This window comes from Ceratotherium simum, chromosome 7, assembly GCF_057802395.1.
Source record: "Ceratotherium simum simum isolate JZ-2026a chromosome 7, ASM5780239v1, whole genome shotgun sequence".
NCBI classification, from domain to species: Eukaryota; Metazoa; Chordata; class Mammalia; order Perissodactyla; family Rhinocerotidae; genus Ceratotherium; species Ceratotherium simum.
In genome coordinates this window covers 62,653,976-62,679,108 of record NC_141906.1, presented here as the reverse complement: position 1 = coordinate 62,679,108, position 25,133 = coordinate 62,653,976, and the positions used below count along the sequence as shown (strand labels likewise).

At 43.7% G+C, this 25,133-nt stretch overlaps 1 protein-coding gene across 4 annotated transcripts; it reads right to left on the bottom strand.

Annotated features, from left to right (window-relative positions):
* Positions 1 to 373: 373 nt before the first annotated feature.
* On the bottom strand, positions 374 to 22,227 carry LAYN (layilin). Of its 4 annotated transcripts, XM_087433677.1 has the most exons (8): positions 21,757 to 21,941; positions 21,099 to 21,122; positions 18,558 to 18,855; positions 13,092 to 13,249; positions 8,780 to 8,812; positions 5,040 to 5,123; positions 2,721 to 2,827; positions 374 to 995 (listed from the first exon to the last, which is right to left on the bottom strand). In XM_087433677.1, exons 1-8 carry the CDS (start codon positions 21,839 to 21,841, stop codon positions 636 to 638), a joined length of 1,149 nt encoding a protein of 382 aa, XP_087289803.1. In that variant the 5' UTR covers positions 21,842 to 21,941; the 3' UTR covers positions 374 to 635. The 4 variants fall into 4 exon arrangements, with proteins under 4 accessions (XP_087289803.1, XP_087289805.1, XP_087289804.1 ...); XM_087433679.1 differs by lacking the exon at positions 8,780 to 8,812; XM_087433678.1 differs by lacking the exon at positions 21,099 to 21,122.
* Between the last annotated feature and the right edge of the window lie 2,906 nt (positions 22,228 to 25,133).

Here is a 25,133-nt window from a genome sequence, read left to right as displayed (position 1 = left end):
GATTTCAGTTTTAGTTTCTAAACTATTGCCAAGTTGGATATTTCCCATTTTGGATGTCAGGAGAAAGAAAAAAAGGTCCCTCGAGGCCACACGCAGAGGAAGTGCTGTAGACACAGACTGACTAACATTCTGTTTCCTGCTTTTTATTTGATTTAACTCTTTGAACAAAAACAGATAGAAGAATTGCTGATGTGCAGGCCAGCCTGATGCTAGCATATGTGGGCTTTGAAAAGCTCTGTAATTTCTGTCTCTTTGTGATTATGTGTGCTGCTGTATAAAGCAAGAAAAACTGAGCCTAAAGATGGGTTTCCCAAGTCCCACAGCCACAACCTTATCTCTGCCAATGAAAGCACTGGCCCCTGAAAGTCAGATATAACCAATCAATTGACATTTATTTTCTGCGACATGCCAGACCCTGGGCAAGGTGCTTTCTAACAAGGTGGAGCTGGTAGAGGCTGGGATAAGGGATATAGTCAAAACTTGGGGATCCAGCAGGAGCTAATGGGGATCACATGCTCACTCCCGGGACTGGATCTGAGCATTTTCATAGACCTTCTGAGTCCTTATAGAAAATAGGAGAATTTTGCTTCTCTTTTCTTTCCCATTCTTGTTAGTTCAAGTGTTTTTCGTGCGTCCTAATAACCATATATTTCATTTTCCACCCATCCAGACTCCTTGCTCCTCCCTGTTCGGTCTGGGGAGAACTCGTAAATGTCATTGGTCACGAAGCCACTCTCCATGCTCGCCAGAGTCACGAATCCACTTTCGGATGGGTTCACAGCCATGTTGTCATAGTCACAAGACACATCATCGGGAGTGGCTTCTCCGGAACACACTCGGAATGAAATGTTCTTCAGGTCTGGCCGGGGCTCCGCTAAATCAGCTTCACTTTGTTTTCGGATGACGTTGTATACCTCTAGGTCTGGGCTGTTCCCTTGGTGAGGAAAGGGCCAGGTGGTGTGCTGCTCCTTTGTGCCGGGGCCTGGCTGCTCCCGCTTCCTAGGAGGAAAGAAAACCAGGGCTGAATATTTTAGACAAGGGGATTGAGAACATCCCTGTGCCTCCTGTTCAGGCAGGAGGAAGTCATCCTGCGCCATCACTGTTCTGCACTTGTCACCTACCTAACCTTACAGGTCAGAGCTTTGGGGTGGGGTGGGGTGAGGTGACAAAACAGGAAAGTGTTGTTATGTTCAAAGTGATTGTGTATCTGTCATTCACTGCTGCCAACGCACAGAACAGAGGTGGTTATCCTGGGGTCCCCAGAGCCCCCAGAGGGTCCATGGATAGGACTGGATGGGGAAAAATATCACATTTTTAAAAACTCATCTGTAGGTGAAATTTAGCCTGTCCTTCAATTCTGAATGTAGGCAATAAACCAGAGTAGAATTAGTAATATCTTTGACTTGATCACCAACAGAAATCATAGATATAATTTTTATATGACATCACAATTATTATAGCTGCCTTAAAATATTTTATGCTCATCCCTACTACAAAATTATGATAATTATACTCACCACTAAACAAAAAAGCATGAATAAAGAAGCACATGTATTACTGTATCACATATTCATTTTTGGAAATATTTTGCTTAACTATTTATCAGTACAGTTGCTTCATTTGCAATCCAATGTATTTTATTTTATGCATTTAAAAATATTGTTCTGGAAAGGGGTCTACAGGCTTAAGCAGACCACAGGGGTCTGTGGCACAAAAAAGGTTAAAAACCCCTGAGATAAACTCCAGCCTCAGAGTCACAATTCCCAAATCCTAACGAGGTGCTAAATAGGTAGAGAAAGGCAGAGAAATCAAGAAGCAACTGCAGAGTAAGCAGTTGGAAAATATATCTGTAATTTTTTGAACTGAATTCTATTTTTAGATTAAAAGGAATTAACTAATAAAAATGATCATGGTAAGAGCTAACATTTTTGAGTGCTTACTATATGCTCGTTCTGCATGTATTAACTGCTTTAATTCTTCTAATAATCCTATAAGGAAGTTATTATTAAACAAAGTAGGTTTGACATTGGAATCTTACTAATTCATCTTAAATTAGCGTTCAAAATGAGTCAAATCTTAAATTGGACTTTAGTTTTCCTGTTGTAAAAGCCTTTTCTATGTAAACCATGATGATAGGGAATAAAAGGTTAGCCGAGAAGAACTCTGGGTACCTCAAACGTGGTGGCACGTGGTCCATAAATAGAGGTGCTCTAGGCTACTTAACGTAGCTATTTTGTAGCATCTACAATTGTGTATTCAATTAAAAGAAAAGTCAATTAAAAGGATTCGAATTATTTCATTTTGAAATTAAGTGATTTAGTTTTGGATGTTTGTCAGAATGCTTTGGAAGATTTTTCATATGGCTCACTATTCATTCCTTCACTCACCCAAGAAAAATTTTTGGAGTGAGAGCATACATTCATGAGAGCACTTTGCTGAGTGATGTGTGGACACATAGGAGGTGAATAACACAGTTTCACCCCTCAAGTCATTTCAAGTGTTCCACGCAAAAAAATTAAAGAATATAAGATTGAACTCTTAATCACAACTAAGCACAAATGCTTATTACTTCCGAATGCCCTAGCCCATCAGAGAATTTACTCTCAGATCTGTGATGGTGCTTCTCTTGGAGCTGCCAAGCCTTTAATGAAGTAAACAGGGCAATGTCCAAATCCCAAAGAGTTCAGAAGACACAAAGGTTTACAGGATGAAGGTTTTACTTGCCTCCTTCTACAGATCCAAACCCAGCACACAACTGTGGTGACCACAAGGAGGAGGAAAAGAGGAACACTGGGGATTAGGATGTAGGCAAGATTCAAGGCAGCTCCTGAAAAGAAAAACGCTCATTATCAGCATTAGTGATGTTTTTATGCGCTTCAGAACAGGCTTAAAAAAGCATAATCAGCACACAGTGTTCCGAAGAGCACATTCTTGGAAGGAAATACATATACAGTTACCCACTTGGCAAAGTCTTCTGGTTTCAATAAATGAGCATTTCCTACCTGTCCTATTATCTGAAGTAATAGAGAAAAGATGTTTACATTTTTGGGTCTGTTGCAAAATGTCAGAAGGGCACTTTTGTTCATGAAAATTTTTTTTTCAGAGGAGAGAGATTCTCTCTTTTCTTGTTCTTCCTCTCCCTTGATGAAGCAGGGGCTGCCTGGGCAGTGTTGATGTCTTTGACTCTAAGGACAAAAATGGTAGTTCCCTACCATTTTTGGTAGGGGAAAGGGAGGGAAAAAGAAGCAAGCCAGAAGTCTTGGTGTTGTTACCATGACAGAGAAGGTCACATGAAGCACGTGAATCAGACTCTAGAGCCTTCCGAACATCTCTAAGACTAACCGGATCCAGCTGGGCCCACGAGCAGTGACTGTGCAGGGTGCTTAGAGGTCTGCTTTCCTGATCTTTTCTGTCCTTTAAGTCTTAGAACCAGAGAATTTTCCCTCAAGGGGCTTTGGGAGGAATGAAGTATTGGAGACTGACTGCCTTCCTCCTCCCACTGGTGCCAGATTCCCAACCATCCAGGGGCTGTTGATTTGTTTTTTTTGTGAGGCTGCAAACCTGACAACCACCAAAAAAAAAACCCCAAACCCAAAACCAAAATAACAAACAAACAGAAAACCCCCAAACCAAACCCACTTTAAATACCACCAGAATAACAAAGAGAAATAAAAATGCCACCCACTTCTGCATAGTACTGTGTACTTTTTTCAAAGCATTTTCACACATTATGTCTGTTGTACAAGAAAGAATTTGACTGGCCTTTGTCCCTGGTTACTGGGAGGGAGGCTCTAACTCTTTGGAATTTCTCAGGTAATATTTCCTGAGCCCCTCAGACCATCCATATCAGACATATGCTGACAGAGATGTCTCAGGATAGGGGCTAGTGGGGAGGTAGTGGGGCCTAGAGATTGAATTCAATTACATGGCCAATGATCAAATCAATCATGTCTAAGTAGTGACACCTCAATAAAATCTCTGTACACCAAAGCTCAGTGGAGCTTTCTGGTTTGTGAACACACATGTGCCAGGAGGGTGATAAGGCATCCTGATTCCACAGGGAGAGGACACAGAAGCTCCCCATTTGGGACCCTCCCAGACTTCACCCTATGTGTTTTTTCATTTGGTTGGTCCTAATTTGTAACCTTTATAATTAAATGTAGTCATTAGTATAGTGTTTTCCTGAGTTCTGTGAGTTGTTCTAGGAAATTATTGAACCTGAGGGTGTAGTGGGGCACGACCTGGGTTTATAGCCACTTGATTAGAAGTGCGGGTGGCCTGGGGACCCCGAACTTGTGGCTGATGTCTGAAGTGAGAGCATTCTTGTTGCAGACTGAGCCCTTAACCTGTGGGGTCTGCATTGACTTGGAGTGGCTAGTATCAGAATTGAATTGTAGTATTGCAATATCCTATTTCATTTTATGGACACGGTAATGCTCTCAGGTAGATAAGAAAAATATTATTACTTCCATTTTGCAGATGACTAAATTGAAGAACAGAGAAATTATGTGGTTTTCCCAGTGACAAAAACCCAGATCTCCCTCTTGAAACTCAAAGTGAGTCGAGGTTGAAAGTCCATTAGCACTCCAATTTATTACCACATTTTCTTTTATATTTTATGATTTGACTTTTAAAATGTTTTTGCCCATTTCCTCTATTTGTTTCATAAATGAATATTAATCACGGATATTATGCATCATGGCCTGGGCTGTTCCGCTGTTATTTTTCTACACCCATTCTCTCAGTTCCCTACCCCAACCACCTCCCACAACTTCTGGGTAGTTCCCAAGGCTCTGTCTTCACACAGATTTTTCACCTTCTCTCTAGTCTAATCTCCCCAATTATCTTAGGATAGCTCCATTTGTATATTTCACTGACGAACTCTAACATTTAATGCAGTTTTTGCAAAGTCATAAATGCCCTGTCTAGTTCCATTTTTAAGTAGCTGAGGGAAAGAACAAAGTAGAAATGTAACTAGGGGTAATTTGTGATCAAGAGAGTCCCGGTATCTATTTTTCCCTGGAGAGTTCTGTACATACCTTTGCTTTCTTTAAACGTTTCTTTGGCATCTTCTTTCTCTATGTCTTCTGGAAGCATTGGTGTTGCTGGCTCTGTTCCTTCACCTGGAGAGAGACACACGGACTTGAGAAGCTGGAGAAAGGCATCATAATCCAGATATTCTCTGAGGTCCTACCAGGTTCAAGGTGGGGTGTCAAAAAGCATAGCAATTTGACCAGTGCCTTTATAAACAGAAAAGTAAAGGGTTGAGTTTGCTGGCCTAGAGGTTTAGTTGTCTTCGTCTTTCTGGCGGGACTCTTGCTGCCAAGAATCATGTACAGTCATGTGTCGCTTAATGACAGGGATACATTCTGAGAAATGTGTTGTTAGGCAATTCTGTTGTTGTGCGAACATCACAGAGTGTACTTACACAAACCTAGATGGTATAGCCTGTTACACACCTAGGCTATATGGTGTAGCCTATTGCTCCTAGGCTACAAACCTGTACAGCGTGTTACTCAACTGAATACTATAGACAATTGTGATACAATGGTAAGTATTTGTGTATCTAAACATATCTAAACATAGAAAAGGCACAGTAAAAATATGCTATAAAAGATAAAAAATGGTACACTTGCATAGGGCACTTACTATGAATGGAGCTTGTAGGACTGGAAGTTTCTCTGGGTGCGTCAGTGAGTGAGAGGTGAGTGAATGAGAAGACCTAGGACATTACTGTACACAAATGTAGACTTTACAAACACTGTACACCTAGGCTATGCTAAATTTATAAAAAGATATTTTTCTTTCTTCAATAATAAATTAACCTTAGTTTAACGTAACTTTTTACCTTATAAACTTTTTAATTTTTTAAAACTTTTTGACTCTTTTGTAATAACACTCTGCTTAAAACACAAACACATTGTATGGCTGTAAAAAAATATTTTCTTCCTTTATATTCTTAATCTATAAGCTTTTTTTCTATTTTTAATTGTTTTTTCTACCTTCTAAACTTTTTTGTTAAAAACGAAGACACAAATACACATATTAGCCTAGGTCTACACAGAGTCAGGGTCATCAATATCACTGTCTTCCACCTCCACATCTTGTCCCACTGGAAGGTCTTCAGGGGCAATAACACATGTGTTGCTGTCATCTCCTATGATAACAATGCCTTCTTCTGGAATATCTCCTGAAGGACCTGCCTGCGGCTCTTCTTGAGGAAGTGTCACTCTTTTCAGAAATATGTCCATGGTGGTTTGCTTGGTTTGTTTCTTTTTCTCATCATAGATGTGCTTGTAAGCAGAAAATGCACCATGAACATTCCTCTCTATTAATGAAAACCTTTTGGTGTTGGGGTCCATGTTTTCAAAATTTTTAAAGAGCTTGTTGAGGTCTGCAAAAGCTTCTGGCAAACTCTTCACTGTGAATTTTCTTGGGAGTTCTTCTTTTTTCTTCTCCAGCAGTTTCCTTTTCTCTTGCCTCTTCTTCAGCTATGCATTTCTGTTTCAGTTCCAACAACTCCTCATTAGTCAATGCATCAGGAACCACCTGTCGGAGTTCCTCAATGTCATCCTCATCCACACCCAGGTTAAAGTTGTTTTCCATCTCAACCACAGCCTTGTTGATTTTTGCAAGCTCCTACTCCTTGGCAAATCCTTTGAAGTCATGGATGAACCTCTTGAGTATCTTCTTCCAGATGCCATTCATATACTCCTTGGTGACATCACCCCAAGCCCAAACAAGGTTCTTGACGCAGTCATAGGTGTTGTAATCCTTCCAGAATTGCATCAGTGTCTTCTCAGTGTCTTCCTCAGTTGTAGCAAGAGCCTGGGCAAAGGTCGTCCTCAGGCAGTAGACCTTAAAAGCTGCTATAACTCCTTGATCCATTGGTTGGATCAAAGAGGTGGTATTTGGAGGAAGAAACACTGCTTTGATATTGGGATGAAGATCACCAATAAAAGGAGGATGTCCAGGAACATTATCAACAATAAGCAAAATCTTGAAGGGTATGTTATTCTCCAAAGAGTACTTCTCCATTTTGTTGGCATAGCAATTCAAGAGGGCATCTTGGAAGAGGAGCTGGGTCATCCAAGACTTCTTATTTCTCCTGTAGTACACTGGTAGTGTGTGCTTATTGATTTGCTTGAAGGCCCTGGGATTCTCACTGTACCAGATCACAAAGGGTTTTAATTTGTAGCCTGCAATATTGCCCCCAAGCAAGACTGTTATCCTGTCCTTAAAAATCTTGAAACCTGGCATTGACTTGTCTTTTTTATGGATGAAAGTCCTTTCAGGCATCTGTTTCCAGAATAGGGAGGTTTTATCCATATTGAATGTTTGTTCTGGCAAGTAATTTTCCTCCACAATCAGCTTATCTAGAGTTTCCAAAAATTCTTCAGCTGCCTTCACATCAGCACTTGCAGACTCACCACTCACTTTCACATTATGTCATGAATAATGATTCTTGAATCATTTAAACCATCCAGAGCTAGCAACAAATTCAATATCATAGTCAAGTCCAGCCTTTTCTTTCAACGTTGCTAACAAACTTTTTGCTTTGGCTGTGAGTGCCATGGTGCTGTGAGGGACATGCTTCTGCTTCTGGTCTTCGATCCAGGTCATTAGAAGTTTCTCTATGTCTGATATAAGACCTTCTCGAATTTTTCTTCTTCTTGTTATCTTCAATGAAGTGGATCCTTTAACAGCTTCCCTCACTTTGTTCTTGTTCTTCAAGATCGTAGCTATGGTGGAATGGGACATGCCTGACTGGTGAGCAATAACCATCTCTGATTTTCCACCTTTGTAGTCCTTAATCAATTTTAATTTTGTTTCCAGGTCAATCATTTGACGTGGCTTCTTGCTGATAACAAAAGCAGTGGATTTTGTGTGCTTAGGGGCCATGAGGAACAACACAAGATCAATCAAGCACAAGAGAAAATGATGCAATCAAGAGACGCAGTATACATGAGATGGATGAGGCTGCTGATAGCATAATACAGCATACTGTTTTTCAGTAAACTTTTTATTTTTCTTATTTTACTAAGGTCATAATATAAACTTTTTATAAGTAGAAAGAGTACACTCTAAAATGATAAAAAGTATAGTATAGTAAATACAAAAACCAGTAACATAGTCATTTATTATCATTATCAAGTATTAGGTACTGTACATAATTGTATGTGCTATATTTTTATAGGACTGGCTATGCAGTAGGTTTGTTTACACCAGCATCACTACAAACGTGTGAGTAATGCATTTGCTACAATGTCATGATGTCACTAGGCAATAGGAATTTTTCAGCTCTATTATAATCTTATGGGTCCATCGTCATACATGTGGTTTGTTGTTGACGGAAATGTTGTTATGTGATGCATAACTGTACTGAAACAACCAGCAGGCAGCTGGCATCAAGGCACATAAAGTACTGAAGGAAAGGGCCAATGACTCACTTCTAGGACCATAAATTATTGGTTTGGCTCACTTCTTGTCTCATTAGACTGAATTATTCCTTTCATAATGTCAATAATGACAAGTAAAATCCCAAACTGAATTTGGAACTGTTGCTTTTTGGGTTTGAGAGAAATAGGCAACACTAGAGAGTGAGATTAATGAACTACTTGTCACAGTCGGGTATGGCATACACCTGTCCAAATGGTCTGGGTTAACACCAGTGGTCTTTCTGTTGAACAGTCTGGTCTAAAGAACATATAGTTCTAAACCTATGAAGAAGGGCTGTGAAACAGCCCAAATAAACTGAAATCTCAAATGACAGGCTTACCTGTAGGCCTTGTAGAAGGAGCTGTTGGTTTCTCTGTAGCAGAAAGAAACAAAAATGAAAATAATAGCTAATTTACATGCCACTTGAATGAAATTGGCCAGAGCAAGGCATCCATTCATTTGCTCATTCAGTCATCCAATAAACTTTTTTTTAGTGTTACTAGATGGCAGGAACTGGGTTAGTAAGTCAAAGGAATCACTTCTGCACAAAGACTACCCTTCCTGTAGCTTTACTTGGGCACTTTTTTTGTTTTTTAAAAAGTATTTAAAAACATTTAAATACAAGAATTTCCAAATACACACACAATTAGAAAGACTGGTATAATGAACCTCTATGTACCATTACTCAGATAGATTCAACTCTTATCAGCCAGCGTACCGCTAATCTAGTTTCAACAATAATCCCTGCTCCTCCCCAACTATACTCAGGCCTGGATTATTTTAAAGCAATCCAAGACATTTTAATAATTCCTGTTGGGGATGTTTTAGAAAGCAACAAACACTGATCTCCAAGCAGTGAAAGTGGCTGGGGGGCTAGGTAGACCACTGGCCAGCCCTAAAACAGAGACTGGTGATCTAGAACCCTGAGTCATTTAAAAGATTTCAGAGCCTCAGGAAAGTCAGGTTGCGCAGACAACCTATATCAAATGCTTTTACTTTTGGCTGGGAGTGTGTCAGCCTCTTGTATTGGCTGTGAATGTCGTCTTATGCTAATCAGATGCTCTGGGATTCATGGGGATGGGGTCCTTAAGGGCAAGATTTTAGAATTCACAGTCCTAAGGCCAGGATGTCAAGGCTATTCTGAAGTTTCATTCAGAAAGGAAACTTTTAATCATCTTCCCATAAGTGTGTGTGTGTGTGTGTATAGGTGATGCAAATCCATTTATTTATTTATTTAGAAAACCACACATATGTAGTGCCTGCTACATGATAAAAACATCATTATGTTCTAAGTGTTTTTTAAAAATAAACACAATTTATCCTGATAACAGCCTTATGAAGTAGGTGCGATTATTATTTCGATTTTGTACACAAGGAAACCAGGCACAGGGAGATTAAATAATTTGTCCAAATCTCACAGCTAATAAGTAGCTGAACTGGGATTTGAACTAAATAAATTCAAATGAAAATTAAAATTGTAAGGAGACAAACTCTGTGCTAAGTAGTGGAGATATAATAGCAAAAGAGAAATAGTCCCAGCCCTCTAAGGCTGTTACACTCTACAGGATGGCCATAAAATATGGAAATGGAGGACAATATTAATAAATATTAATTTTGTGATATTACATTGTAATACATAGTATATTCAATAACATTACATGATCTATTCATTTTCTTGTTCCTCCATGGTTCAATCCACTGTGCAAAACTGCGGTAAACATGGCACATTAATGCAGCATTTCCATCAATCCCTGCAATGCATTGCCTCCGACGATGTCTTTGATTTTCACTGAATATGTCTATGCCTTTAGCATACCCCATAAGTAATCAAGTGTTCAGATCTGGCTAGCATGCCACCCACTCTGCGTGGTTACATTGTTAAATCTAGTTTTAGATGTTAGACAATCAGTCCCTTGCCCCTCTGGCATAATGGATGGTGTGCCATCCTGTTGGAACACTGGATGACCTTTCCCTAGCCCATCAAGTGTAGGGATTAATTGGTCAAACGTGTGTTTCCACACCTTATGCCAACCATGTAGTACAGGGGACAAACTTATAAATAGGCATTTAAAGTACTGTGTATGTGAGGTGCTATGATTCTTACAGCAGGAACACCTAACTTAGTTTTGATGGGCCTTGGAAGGTTTCCCAGAGGAAATTATTTTTTAATTTCTTATTTTGAAATAATTTCAGATTTATGAAAATTTGCAAGAATAGTACAAAGAATTCCCATAGATCCTTCACCAAAATGTTATCATTTTATCATATATCATTTATTTAATTATTCTTTCTCTTTATATATATCTCTATATATTTATATCTATATTTTTATCTATATCTGTATCTATACATGTATATGTATAGGGAACACATACAGGCACATGCATAACTTTTTTTCTGAGAGTAAGTTGCAGACATGGTTACCCTTTACTCCTAAGTACTTCATTGTGTATTTTAAAAGGTTGTGTGTGGGGGTGGGCGGCGGGGGGGGTGTCATTCTCTCACATAACCACAGTACAATGATCGAAACCAAGAAATCAACATTGTTATCCTATTATCTAATCTGTAGACCTTATTCAAATTCTGCCAATTGTCCTAATAATGCTCTTTATAGAAAACCATCATCACCATCTTCATCATCATCATCATCCAGGATCCAATCCACGATCACCTGTTGCACTTAGTTGTTGTGAGAGAACGTGATGTTTAACCTGAGCCTGAAAGGTGAGAATGAGTTGACTGGGAAAGAGGAAGGGTGTTCCAAGCACAAGAAACAGCAATTAAGCGCTCTTGGGGAACTTCACAGAGTGCAAAGGGGAATGGGATGAGGGGAGGAGTGGGAGTGGTGAGAATGGAGGCTGGAGAGAGGCAACGGTCTGGTCATGCCGATCCTTGTACAGCATGCTAAGGTATGTAAACTTATCCTGAGCATGGATGGCCACATAAAGGCAATGTGTTAGTTTTTCTCCATGTGCCCACCTCCCTCTGCCCAATTTATTCTCTGTTCTTCTCTGTGTCCTGGGAGGCTGACCTCTATGGACTGGTCTTTGGGGCTCCCTTGTCCTTTGGCTTCTGACTGGACTTAACCAATGGGTGGCAGAGGAAGGAGATCAGAGGGCAGGGTAGGAGTATTTATTCCCTAGACCCCCTGTGGTTTGACAGTAGCTGCATTTTATGTTTACAGCTCCTGTTGGGTGGCTTCTCTTCCATGAATCCAAGCTCTCTCTGGGTTCTACTAAAACCATTCTCTCCCCTCACTCCTTTAGGCCTAGGGATGGTAACAGCTTCCCATTGTAGCTAGTCCCTGGGCACTTCACTGTCCCTTGCCCTTTGCCCACACTTCTGCAACTATCTTTTTATTATACTCTCCTAATTATTCCCTTACATCTTTATCCATCTTTTTCCTGCCAGGACTCAGTCTAACACAGGTAATAGCAAAAGTAATAAAGCATATGATTTAAAAAAACCCAACTAGATTCAAAGTCCAAAAATAAAAGGATATGAAAACAACTGTCAAAATCTCACATTTCAACAAATGTTTAAAAAGTACAAAAGTTTAAATCATGGAACTAATAGGATAGAATTAACAAAAGTGATGGGAAGCCACTTTCTAACAAGTGTCTTGCTTTCGTTGCTCTGAAAAGGTGACCTGCTAAGCTAGCCTTGATCTTTGCAATCTCCCTTCCTAAGACAACTCTGTATGGTGTGGAGGGCCAGGTCTCTGGAGAGAAGAATTCATCTGAAGGGTTAAAGAGGGAGGAAAAACATCTTTTAGCAGCAAAAATTGCAGCAAAAGCATAGTCCAATTCAAACAATTTTAAAATATCAGGATTAATTAGTCCCCAACTAGATGTAACTAACTAGTCATTCTACTCCTATCAGGAAAGGATGCACAACTGAGGCGAAGCAGTGGGCTTCAGGGAGGTGAGCATCTTCAGGGTCAGATCAAAAATCACTTCAGGTTTAGATCTAAGTCAGTTATAATGGGCGAATTTTGGAAACTCAAGCAGAGGGAGACCACAGGCTTGTAGCCAATTCAAAATCCTTAACAGATCTAGAAGCAAATGCCAGTGGAATTTGCAAGGCATATATAGAGGGTGGCCTGGGGAGTTGAAGCCTGTTCATCAAAGTGTCTGCTATCTGCCCAATGCCAGTGAAATTGGTGTATTTTATCATCTACCTCCTTTGGTCATTAGTCTGTTTCCTTAAAGCCCCAGAAAATAATCTCACATGGCTGTTAGAAGACTTGCAGGAACAATGGCCAGCTTCCTTTCATATTTCTTCTTTATTCCAAGCTCCTAACAGCCAACCTCACATGTGGAAAGAATAACAATTTATGATTGTCCACTCAGAGGGCTTTTTGTTTCCTGAAGTTCTCATAATCCTTGCTTTATCATACATAAATTATACCTTTTCTTTTCTTCATCCCTTCTCTTAGCATCTGATACCCCTCTCCTTTGCTAGGAGTACTGTTCAACTAGGAAGTGTCACTATATTTCTCTTTACAAAAATTCCCAATGTTTAACGCTGCTGGCAATTGCAATAAGCTTTTCTTAAAGACCACATCATAAATTCTTGGGACTAGCAGCTGCTTATGAAACGAGAGAAGAGGTTGATAATTCAACCCCATAACTTGGGAGAGGATTCATTACCATCGGAATATTTGCAAATGAAATTGTTCTTCATGTTGCATCGGTCGTCATTCCACTGGAACATGTAGAGGCCCCCGATGCCGGCGGGTGCTGACGGCTGATGGTACATGACTACGCAGACCTCGCTGCCACAGGAAGGCTCATCCACGTACCAGTTCCTGTAGGAAAGAGATCAACGGTGAAGGCAACTGGAGAAGGGACCCAAGGACTTCAAAGCCTTTGTTTTTCCATCAAGGTCCACTGAGCCATGAACTTAAGATTCTGCTTCAGAACACGATAGACAGAGAGTGAGGAATTGAAGTACTGCCAATAAATAGAACCACACGCCTTCTAACATGGACATCACAATCAATCATTTGACATATGCCACAACCTCTTTGCAGGGAGGAATATATTACCATATGATGTCTGCAAACTAATTACGAGAAAAAGCAGCTAGCAGGGCCAGTCTGTACAATCTTATTTCTTTCTTGATTTTCGCTAACTGGGTTTTATTTCTCTTTTTTTGGAAATCGATGCACTGAGAAGAGGCATGACTTAACTCATCCAGAGCTTACCCTGCTCCCGTCTCCCCATGCTTTTCAGTGGCCATAACTGCCTTCCTGGCCCTGGGAAGTAGACGGAAAATTCAAGCATCTGAGCAAGACTTTCCAAAGTGTAGAGGCTATCAAAGCAGGTGAGGGGGGCTGGGGACAAGTGCAAGAGGCCCACATGGTCTTTTTCAGTTGTTTCCACTTCAACAGGCTGATGAGCCTCTCCGTCAGCCTCTGCTGCAGATTTCTTGTCTTTGTCTCCCTAGCTCCTGGATGGGCTGCATTAGCAGCCTCAGCTCCACGATCCAGTGGGACCTGGAATTAAGTGGTACTGCCACCCAGTTGGATATGTGGGTGCCAGGTTGAGGCTTTGGATTCCACAGAGACTCTAAGTGCTGCAAGCACTCCCCCCATGCATTGACTCAGGGCTGGGTTTTGCGGTCTGTCTGGTTACCTACCTGAGCTGTTTCCTGTTGGCCCTCAGAACTTCCCCTGATGCTCAGATTATTTAGCTGGGCCCTGCTGCTCTAACTAGCTCTTGTCAGAGCCCCTCCTTAGGAGACAGCTAAGAAGTCTCCTCATAGCTCCCCGGTATGGCTCTGCTTGAGTGCTACATTGTTGTCCACCGAAAGGAAGATCCTTTGCTGCACCCACTGGGTTGAATGTGCCTGGACAATAGCTGAGCTTGCAACACTGCTTGGACACCATGCCTGGACAGCTGGGGGCGCTGACTGGGGCTGGGCTCTGTACCTCATTAGTTACCTCTAGGCCATTTTCCAACTCCATTGGTGGACCTCCTACTCTGACTTGCCTTGTTCTCCCCACTGGCCTTGTGGCTTTATGTTATTTCATTTCACAGATGATAGAATGGATGGAATGTCATGCCTGGCACCTGGTTTCTGGACTTGAGCCAGCTTTCAGGCTCGGAACTCCCTGATAGAAGGAGAGGCCAGGTTCCCAGGAGGAAGGACCCTGCAACACCACGGCAGGTGCACATGGTAATAATTTTCCCTGTTCTCTCACAGAGACCTCTGGCCATTTACTCAAGTAACCATACACTGGGGAAAGAGGAATACCCAAGTATTACAAGCACTGTTGGACACAAGGTGCAAGTTACATTGATACCCAAAGACTTGAAGTGGTATGAAGGTTACCCATTAGGGTGGGAGCATATAGAGGCCAGGTATTAAATGGAATTCTGGCTCAGGACCAGCTCACCATCCAGTGGTCATTCCCCAGTTCCCAAATATACAAATTGAAAGCCTATGGAGCAAGAGCTATAATAATGAAGAAGGTCAAGTGGAAGCCTCTGAAACTGCACTCTTCCCCACCCTCCCCAAGACAGTAAATAAAAAACAATATCTTCTCCAGGGGAAAATGATAGAAAGTAGTGCCAACCTTAAAGATCTAGAGAATGCTAGGGTGGTATTTCCCATCATTTCTCTATTTAATTCACTAGTCTGGCTTCTGCAAAAACCAGGCAGATCCTGAAGGATGATACTGGAGTAGCATAAACTCAACCAAGTAGAAGCCTCAATTGCAGCTGCTATGGCATATGTGGTGCCTTTGCTACAGCAGGTTAACACCCCCTCAGGTACCTAGTATGCAGATATGGTGAACACTTTCTTTTCCATTTGTATCAGAAAGAGAATTGGAAACAGTTTGCATTCATTTGGAATGGACAACAGTATAAATTTATGGTCTTGCCTCAAAACTATGTTAATTTTCTTACCCTCTGTCATAACATGGTGTGAAGAGACATGGGCTGCCTAGACATCTTGCAGAAAATCACACGTTCATTATATTGCTGATATCATGCTAATTGAACCAGATGAGCAAGAAGTAGCTAGTACATTGGAGGCCTTAGTCAGACTCATATGCTCCAAGAGTTGGAAATAAACCTCATGAAGATTCAGGGGCCTGCCACTTCATGAAAAAGTGTAGGTGTCTAGTGATCTAGGGAATGCCAGACCATCCCTTTCAAATTAAAGAACAAATTATTGCAGCTTGCAATAATTTGAAGCATCTTGCAATAATTTGAAGAAGGAAGCATAGCATCTAGTAGGCCTCTTTGGGTCCTGGAGGCAGCATATTTCACACCTGAGAATACTGCTCTGGCCCATATACCAGCTGACATAAAAGACAGCCAGCTCTGAGTGGGGTCTGGAGCAGAAAAGGACTCTGAAGCAAGTCTAGGCCACAGTGCAAGCAGATTTGCCACTTTGGCCAAATGATCCAGTAGACCTTATTATTAGAGATATCAGTGGTGGGAAAAATAATGCCATATAGAATTTGTGACAAGTCCCAAGAGAGAATCACAATACAGACCCCTAAGATTCTGTAGCAAAGCCATATCATTTGTAGCTGAGAAATAGTCACCTTTTGCAAAACAACTCTTGGCTTGCTTCTAGGCAAGGAGCACCAAGAGACCATGCAACTCAACTTGCCCATCATGAGTAAGACACTGTCAGACACATCTAGTTGGGCAGGCATGGAATCAGTCTATTATAAGACGGAAGAGGTATATACAGGACTAAAGGGCATTGTATGAGCAGGATCAAAGGGCACTGTATAAATAGTAGAGCAGACTGCCATGACATCTACCACTGTTGTACCAGAGCCTCTCCCTCAGCTTACTCCTATAGCTGCATAAGGAAATCCCTGATGACTAGCTGATAGAGGCAGCCTGAACTTGGTTTGTAGAAAGAAAATGACTCAGCCAGTTGATATCAGCTGCCTCAGTGCTGGCACAATAGATACATACCAGAGTAGCCATGGTGGCAGGGATGGAGACTATGCATGGGCTCAACAGTATTGGGTCCTTCTCACCAAGGCTGATCTAGCTACTGCCAAACCTCCAACCTGCCAGCAACAGAGACCAACACTAAGTCCCTGAAAGAGCACCAACCCTGGGAGACCAGCCTGGCACTTGGTGGCAAGTTGACTACATTGGACTCCTTCCATCCTGAAAAGGGCAATGATTCATTCTGACAGGAATAGACACACAATCTGGGTATGAGTTTGCCTTTCCTGCCTCAGGGGCTTAGCCAGCACCACTATCCAAAGGCGTACACAGTATTTGATCTACCAGCACAGGATCTCCTATAACATCTCATTAGACCAAGGGACCTATGTTATAGCAAAGGAGGTGTGGGAGTAGGCACCTGGCCATGGGATTTACTAGTCATATCACATATGGCGCCATCCTGAGGCTGTCAGCCTGACAGAGTGATGGAAGAGCTTGTTAAACACACAGCTGAAGCATTAGCTTAGAGGCTACTTTGTGAGGACAAGGCATCATCCTCCAAGATGAGGTGTACACTTTGAATCAATGACCTTCGTATTATCCTGTGTCCCCAAGAGTAAGAATACATGGGTCTGGGAGCCAAGGGGTAGAAGCAGGAGTAGCCCTGCTTACAATCACTGGTAGTGACCCACTTGGGGAATTTGTGCTTTTTGTCTCTGCAAGGCTGGGCTCTGTGAATTTGGAGGTCCTAGGACTCAAAGGGGGAACACTGTCATCTGAAGACACAGCAAGAATCTTATTGAACTATGACCTATGGCTGCCACTTGGGCACTCTGGGATCCCTGTGTCTAGGGATCAGCAGGCAAGAAGAGGAGGCATTATTTTAGCAGGAGATAACTGACTCTAATCATGATAAAGAGGTAGGTCTGCTGTTACACATTATGGGCAGGGAGAAATATGTTTGGCACCCAGGTTATCTCCTTGGGTACCTGTTGGTACTTAGCCAATTTTGATGGTAAATGGAAAAGTGCAATCACTCCAGCCTGAGAAGTGCAAAGTGACTAGGGCTTCACACTCCTCAGGGATGAGGGTCGGGGTCCTGCCACAAGGTAAGCCATTGAGGCTCCCTGAGCAGAGGGTGAGGGAACTGGATAACAGAGGAGGGAGGTCAATAAGTATCAGTTGTGGTCCTGGGACCAGCTGTAGTAGTGGGGAGAGTAGTTCATCTTATTAACCTTCCTTTTTAAAATTTCTCCCATGAGAATCCTAGAGAAGCTACTCCTGGAACTTAGATGAAGATGTGGATCTAACTAGAATAATGGGTGGAATTTAATAGATGCTGACATGCTGTCTTAAATATAATTGGTAAAAAAGATATATTTTAATCTTCATTCTTTTGATTGATAATGAGTTTAAACTCTTTTTCCATATGATTGTTTACGAATTCGATTTTGTATTTTGTGAACTGTCTACTCAGATCTTATGCCTCTTTATCTTTTGGGTTTTTTTTGACTTATATAAACTTTTAGTGTTTTATTGACTTATATAAACTCTTTACCATAAAAAAGATACTCTGTTAAATTTGTTACAACATTTTTCCAGTCTTATGTCTGCCTTATGATTTCATATTTTTTGACATTTGTCCACGTCACTGAATTTCTTAGGGGGGGACAATGGCAATGCCATGGTGCAAGGGTAGGGTGTGGAATGAGTGAGTCTTGATGCGTTGGGCTCAGGAGGGTCCTACAAACTGCAGGCTTCCTTAAGTCCTCTCTTGGCCAATCCATAGAGTTGTATCTTGACTCTGATTTCTTGCCCATCATCATGATTCCTTGTGGTCTGGAGACCTATCTTGAGTCCTAGCCCCGCAGACCTTCAATCTCTCACTGGGGTTCTAGTCCAAAAAGCCAGACAGCCAGAACCACTGACTTCAAGCATCGCATGCCATTGAACAATGCTTCTGGGCCACACCCTCCTGAACAGAGCTTTTTGGACATGAGTTGGGCCCAGATCAAGGCTGACTCACCACACTGCTCCAGTCAGTGCTATTCTGGTGCTGCTATCCCCTCAGGGCTCTGCCTGGCTAGGCCTTCTCCTCTTCCCCACTGACCTGGTGCCCTGGATCCAGCCTGCCTCCTTTCTGAGTGACGTCAAGTGAGTTTGCCGCTGTGGATTCCACACACTTACCTGAATGTTGATGTGCTGCCATCCGTCCAAGCATAAAGGTCCTGGCAGGCTGTGCTATTGCTTTGTTTCTCCTCACGCCTCCTGAGCCCAATCCAGAAATCGCCATCAGATGCCAGGAGGTTTTCAATGAACTTTTCTATCAGTCTCTGTTCATCTTCAGACTCGATGCTGACTAGCTGGCCCCCATCCCTCAGGCAGGCTGCTCTGGCTTCCTCAAAGTTCAGTCTTCGAGAAGCATCATGGAAGTAAATGACTTTATAACAAGGCCTCTGCGTTCCTCCCCGGCAGACTGGCTGCCCTAGAGAAAAAAGAAGCCAACCTATTTCAGTGTCCCCCAAAGAATACCAGGGCAGCAATGCTTAGAGGCATCTGAACGAAGCTCTCCCTGGTCAGGAATTCTGATTACTCCTCAGTGGACTATTATAATGTCTGTTAGAGTTCTCAGAGAAAATTAATACTCCTTCCAGCATGGAGATGCAGTGATTTAAACTACATTGTGTGGGGACTCCATGTTTTGTTTGTTTCATTACAGATTCTTGCAAAGCAGACATTTTTGACCATCCTTTAAAAGAGAGATAGATGAAGATTTATGGTTTCACTTAAAGGCACACAAACATTCATGCCATTAGGGAGTCTCAGGGGATAGTGTGGCCTAAAGTGAATTATCTCTGTTTGGTGGTTCTTTCAGATAAGAGAGGCATTCTGAAGTCGGGTGTGGGCTCCTCTACCCTGGAACCCTCTGCCTATGTAGTAGGACTGAGAATTCGCCCAGTCTCTGGGATAAGCAGAAGCTAAGAGCATCAGATCCATGGAGTTTTCTGCTACTGATCTTGCCTGAAGACAGCATTTATCTCATTGAACTCTCATAGTAAACCCCTGATGTAGATATTGTTTATGCCCCTTTTTACAGATGAGAAAACTGAGGCTCAGAGAAATTAAGTAATTTGGCTAAGGTCACACAGCTATCAGCAGCATTGTCTGAGTCAGAACCCAGATCTAATTACAAAGTCACACCGGTAACCTCTGAACTATATTGCCCCCTCCTCACTCCACCCCAGGCTCAGGTGGCCCTGGTAGCCCATGTAATGTCTCGTCTGACTGACTGAAGACCATCTCAGACAAATGGCTAGGATTCTACTGAGGAGCAAATAACGAATCGTTCACCAGTACACACCACCCTAGCGTGTGTCCCCGTGCCCGTAGTTTTGCTGAAACATTAGCCTCATTACTCCTTTATTCAGTCAACGTGTACTGAGGCTACACTCTGCCTGGTGCTGTGCTAGGTGCTGGGAATACAGACACAAATGCCAGTTCCCAGCCCACAGGAGCACCCAGCATAGGTTTCTGGATCCAGATGTACAAAGCGAAAACCAAATTCAACCAGGGGAATCCCTTGCAGTGGAGAGCTAAACCGTGGGCTGTGGGTGTGAACCGCTGCCACAGAGCAAGGGATAAAGGATTTTGGTTTGGGAACCTCTTCCCAGTCCTCATGGAATGTTCTCATTTTCCTAACTTGTTTTGCAGCTGTGCAGGGAGCCAGATCGCATTCATTATTCCCAATACTGTCCAGAATACAGGGCAAAAGGCCACAGACAGCTGACTGCATTTTCAGTGCTAAATGGGAACAAAGCACATACGGATAATTCAGAAAGCTCCTGTGAATTCTTATTTTCTGTTTCTTCTTTCATTGCTTTTGTAAAGAAATTCTCAATAAGCGACAAGTTCTAAGAGTTTTGCATCTTCGTTCTCTGTCATTCTTCTGCTGTTGCTAAATAGAGAAACTCTAACAGGACCAGTCCATCAGCAAATTAGGAGGCCTCAAAAGAGAGACATTCTCACTAAGGAGGTGTTCCAGAGAGACTAGGGACCACTGGCCAGATAGGCTGTGGCTGGGATGCTGCCTGAGAAGAAGGCTGGGCCAGCCCAGCTTCTATGAGTCCTTAAAGTGGCTCCAAATGAGGCAGCAGAGGAAAAACGAATGAGCCCCAGGAACCCCCAACCTGGGCACCGGAAAAAAAAAGCTGAAGTTTAATTTACTGGCAGTCCCCACTTTTTCACCGTTGGATTATCAAGGGAAAACATAACACCTTAAATGAGTTTCCTGCATAGTCCAGCCTGGTCACACATCCCAAGTCAGCCGGTGAGTGCCAGAGAGAGCCAGAGCTGGAAGGAGGCCCGAGGGCGCATCTGGTTCCCCTGCCTTCAGGAAGTGTCTTTCTCCTCTCATTTGCAGGAAAGGGAAGGGCGGGAGGGACTTTTGTTCCCCACGATTGAGGACAGATCCCATACAGCCCTAACCCAAACAGCTTAATTCAGTTACTCTCCCCTTTGGCCGCCCCGCACCCCACGCCACCCTGAAACCAGCTTTAGATTCTTTCAATCAGCTTCGCAAGCACAGATAACGGAGCAGAGGTTTTCATTCTCCATCCCTCTTGTCAACCTGTCGCCTGTGAAGGGGACCTGAGAAAGGGGCATGGACATTCTCCCCCCTCCCCCGACATGCAGAACAAAGGGAAGAGGCAAGAAGCCAGAGCACTGTACCTCCTCTGACGTCCAAGTCCGAGGCTGCAGTGACACGACAGGAGGAAGGAAGCAGAGAGTCATTCCCCCAGTCAGGCGGGGCTTGTCCCGCGCTAACTAGGCTCCTTTCCGATCTCTAAGTGCTCTTATTCCAGCCATCCTCCCCCGCAGAAGAGACCAGGAGTAACGGGCTGGGTTCCCATGGCACAGCCGATACAGAATCCCTACTGTACCCGCCGTCTCCGGGGACAGGAAATCTCCCCAGTGGGCAGGGCGAGGGAGTTGGTGAGCCTGCCCTGCATGAGGGTCCCGGGGGCTACTGCGCCGCGTACAATGGAGCGGGCCGAGGGGGCACCTCCTGGGGCAGATTTGCTCACTGCCCCACCTAGTCGACGTCCCCACGAATTCCCGTAACCCTGGGCAGGGAACTGACTTCGAGCGATTCAGGATACGCAGGGAACCGGCGCTGGTCTCAGCCGCCGGGCGATTGCTTCCCTAGAAGCAGGGGGAGCCGGAGGGCTGAGTCCATTAGCGGGGCGGGGGCGCCACTCCCCCACCCACTTCGCGGAGGGCCAGAGAAGAGGCACGGTGGCCCTGAAGACAGCAGAAGCTGGGGTGCAGTGGGTGCATCAGCCGAGCCCGCCCGGGAACCAGCCCCCGCCCCAGCACGCGCACTCACCGCTTAGCAGGCGCCCCGTCGCGCCCCGGGGCCCCGCCAGCAGCACCGCCAGCAGCATGGCCTGCAGCGCCGCTCCTGGCTGCATGGCCCGGCTCCGGTGCGCCCTCGGACACCGGGGTGCTACGGCGGTGGAGCGGGCGGACCAGCGGCGGCGTGCACGACAACTGCAACCGCGGCAGCAGCATCTCCCGAGGACCGACGGACCCTGCACCCGGAGGAGGCGGAGAGGGCGCGGAGCCAGCCAGTCGCCCCTCCGCCCCCTGGGACGTCACTGCGGGGAGGGCAGCCCCGCCGGTTGGCCCGCTTCCGATGGCCTCCTCCCGCGCGCTCGGCGCCAGACACCAGTCCCGCTCGAGGGGAGCGAGCAGAGGAGAGGAGCCAGCTCCCCGCCCCACTCCGAGCTTCCCAGGGAGATCTTGTATGTGCCTAGGGCGCAGGGCCGAGGAAAAGTCCAGTCTGGCCTCTCTCAAATATGATGAAGAGAGCGCTGTGGCTAAAAACAGGACCGCATCTCGCCCCTCCCCTCGGGGGAATAGCCAAATTTATCCAGCGTCCCGAGGCTCTGCAGGGCGGGCCAATGGGAGGGGCAAGACACTGAGACCTACCTGGGGCTTGGTAGGCGAGTCCAGGCGCTCTCTTCACCCGAGAGAGAAATGGTGGATGCAGAGAATAGATGCTCAAGTAGGCAGTGTGCCCACTGGCCAGGCAAGCGATAGGACAGCGTGGATAGCGTTCAGGGAAGGAGGCTAAGTTGGAATTCTGGCTAAGAGGAGAGTCGCTCCACCCGAAACCAAAGGATGTCTCTGAACTCAGCAAGAAAATAATATATTCAAATAATAAAGTGAGCATCCTGTTCAAAAACTAAGGTACTAAGTGGCAAAAGGTGGGTCTGATTTTCTTGCCTTTTCCGCCATAACACGCTCTTGTGAAGCACAGCACAAGCCCCATCTGAGCTACTGACTTCTGGGTTTTGGTCTCAGCTTGAGCCACTGCAGTTCCAGACAAACAGGCCTGAACACAGTCTGGGGGGATCTGTTTTAGTGTGAGCTGATAATATGGGGAAGCTCCGTTGCTGCAGAAAACAGCAGCATCGGCAGGATGAGGACTGACCTTTATGGCAAGTTCATTTACAGCCCATCTTTATGTCCGAAGGAGAATATCTCACATCCAACACACGTTCTTTCCAGAAATTCCTGGTTATCAAATCAAAGAGAGAGCTGCTATGGTGAAAAGAAGCACTTGAGTTGGCATCTGATATTCTGTTTCCAATCCTGCTCTTCACTGAATGTATGTGTGGCCTTCGGCAAGTTCCTTTGCCTAAGTTTCAATTAATTCTTGCTAACACTAAAAGTTACCTTAAGAGTTTTATGAAAGTTTGATAAGGCAAACAGATATGTAAGTGTGCAGATAGCTGGGCACTTAATGTCAATTACAAAGGATTTATTTCCAATATTACAACATCTGTTACAACTCAGAGAAGCCCTTACCTTGGCCCAAATAATTAAATTGTGCCCTGAGTTCTCCCTTTGATACCCTGGCCCCTGGGCCAGATAGACTTTGTTAAGGTGTACAGTTGACCTAAGGTGGTAGATTACAATGGTGACCTCAATTCTTCACATCACCTGTATCCACACTCTTTACCCTGTGACTTTGCAGCTCCTCTTACTAAAGAGGCAGAGAGTATTTCCCCACTTATTGTCTTTGTGTTTAACCTGTGACTTGTTTGGCCAACAGAATGAGCCAGAAGTTTCTGAGCCTAGACTGGAAAAAGCCTCCCATGGTTTTGTTTGTTTTCTTGCTTCTCTGCCACTCTCTGAGAGGAATATAGCTCAGATATCCCACTGGTCCATGTACAATCCCAAAGAAGACACATGGAGCAGAGCTGCCTCAGTCAGTCAACAGACATGTAGTGATAAGCAGACCTGTCTTAGTGCTGTAGGCTGAAGCAGAGCTGTCTGGCCAAGCCTAGATCAGCCAAACCCCCAGTTGACCTGCAGATGGGCGAATAATAATAAATGTTGCTTTAGATCACTTTGTTTGCGGTATTGTTGCAGCAACACCTAAGCATGACACCTGGAAATGCAGAGGGGTGTCAATAGGGGAAGGCTGGTTGCCAAGAAAGCTCACAAAGTGGAATTTTTCTTGGTAAAATAGCCTTGGTCCAGGGTCCAATCCTTCGTTTGACAAGCTCAAACCCAATCTAAGATGCTAAGATATTTACACATTGAGAAATGTAATCATCAGGTAAACTGGTGTTTACATTGGTCTGTTGAGCACATACTCTCCCTTTGGGCCAGAGAAGATTTCTCCATGAGCATGCAGTCAGAACAAAGGGAATTAGTTAGATGATTTGAAAGTTTAGGCTTTGATAGCCTGCTGTGTCCATCTTCACAATAGAGATCTATCTGTCTGGCAGACAAACACATCATCCTGCTAGCGTTTCTTTTATTCTTGAGAGGGCTGAGATGAGATTGCCAATTTACAACTTTCTAAATTTCCCTTTTCTAGGCCTGCCTACCTTTCTTCTGTTCAAAACATTTTTCTCCAAATATGTTGTGGCAGAAACTGCTAGTTGTCTGCTAATATCCACTCTCCACTTCTTTTAGAGATAGAGTCTTTGAATTTTAACTAGGTAGATGCCCCCCCCCCCCCATTTAAAGAGTATTTCCCAGCCTCCCTTGCAGGTATGTCCCTGTGATTAAGTTCTGACCAATGGGTCACCACTTCTCTCTTGGCACTGTGTAGTGGGAGCTGCATCTTATGGAGGTGATGTCCAGGAGTTGCAGGTAGAGGCCAAGAGTGCAGTGAACAGTGGTCCTACATAGAGCTGTGAAGCACTGGAGCAGAGCGTACAACCCTGAGTAGGACTGTCAGTTGGACAATGCAGAAGGGACAAACACTTAACCTTCTCTTTTCCAATTCTCTTCAATACCAAAGGGAATGACCTTTGAAAGTGAGGGAGGTCAGCACTGGGATTATGTACACGTGTGTAAGACATATGAATGCTAAGCCAGCTATTCACAGAACCAGAAGCAATTCATTCTTGACTTCAGACTGTTCCAGAGACTGAATAAACCAAATTTTGGAAAACGGATTTTTTTTTTGCAGCAAGAAGACTTTAAAGTTTGCAGGATCGCCCTTTTATTCTTATTTCCTTATTAATTGTTTTCACAGGTGGTCTGCAGGTTGGGACGTGTAAAGCCCCTGCTTCTTGTTTATCTGATATTCATAATGTAGACCAAATATAGCAATTCTGGAAATATCTTTCAAATGAAAACAAGATAAAAAGGAGTTTGAGAATGTGTAAGATGAGAAAGAAGATAATTGTGTGGTGTCAGATACAGTAGTGTCCAATAAATAAAAGAGATGCAAGTGTT

Bases quoted from the DNA above. Each gene is read 5' to 3' on its own strand.
- LAYN (XM_087433677.1), bottom strand. From the start codon at position 21,841: ATGCAGCCAGGAGCGGCGCTGCAGGCCATGCTGCTGGCGGTGCTGCTG. The intron at 21,123-21,756 runs GTGAGTGCGCGT...GTGTCACTGCAG, and splicing joins GACGGGGCGCCTGCTAAGCG to CCTCGGACTTGGACGTCAGA. The intron at 996-2,720 runs GTAAAACCTTCA...CCTCCTAGGAAG, and splicing joins GGATCTGTAGAAGGAGGCAA to CGGGAGCAGCCAGGCCCCGG.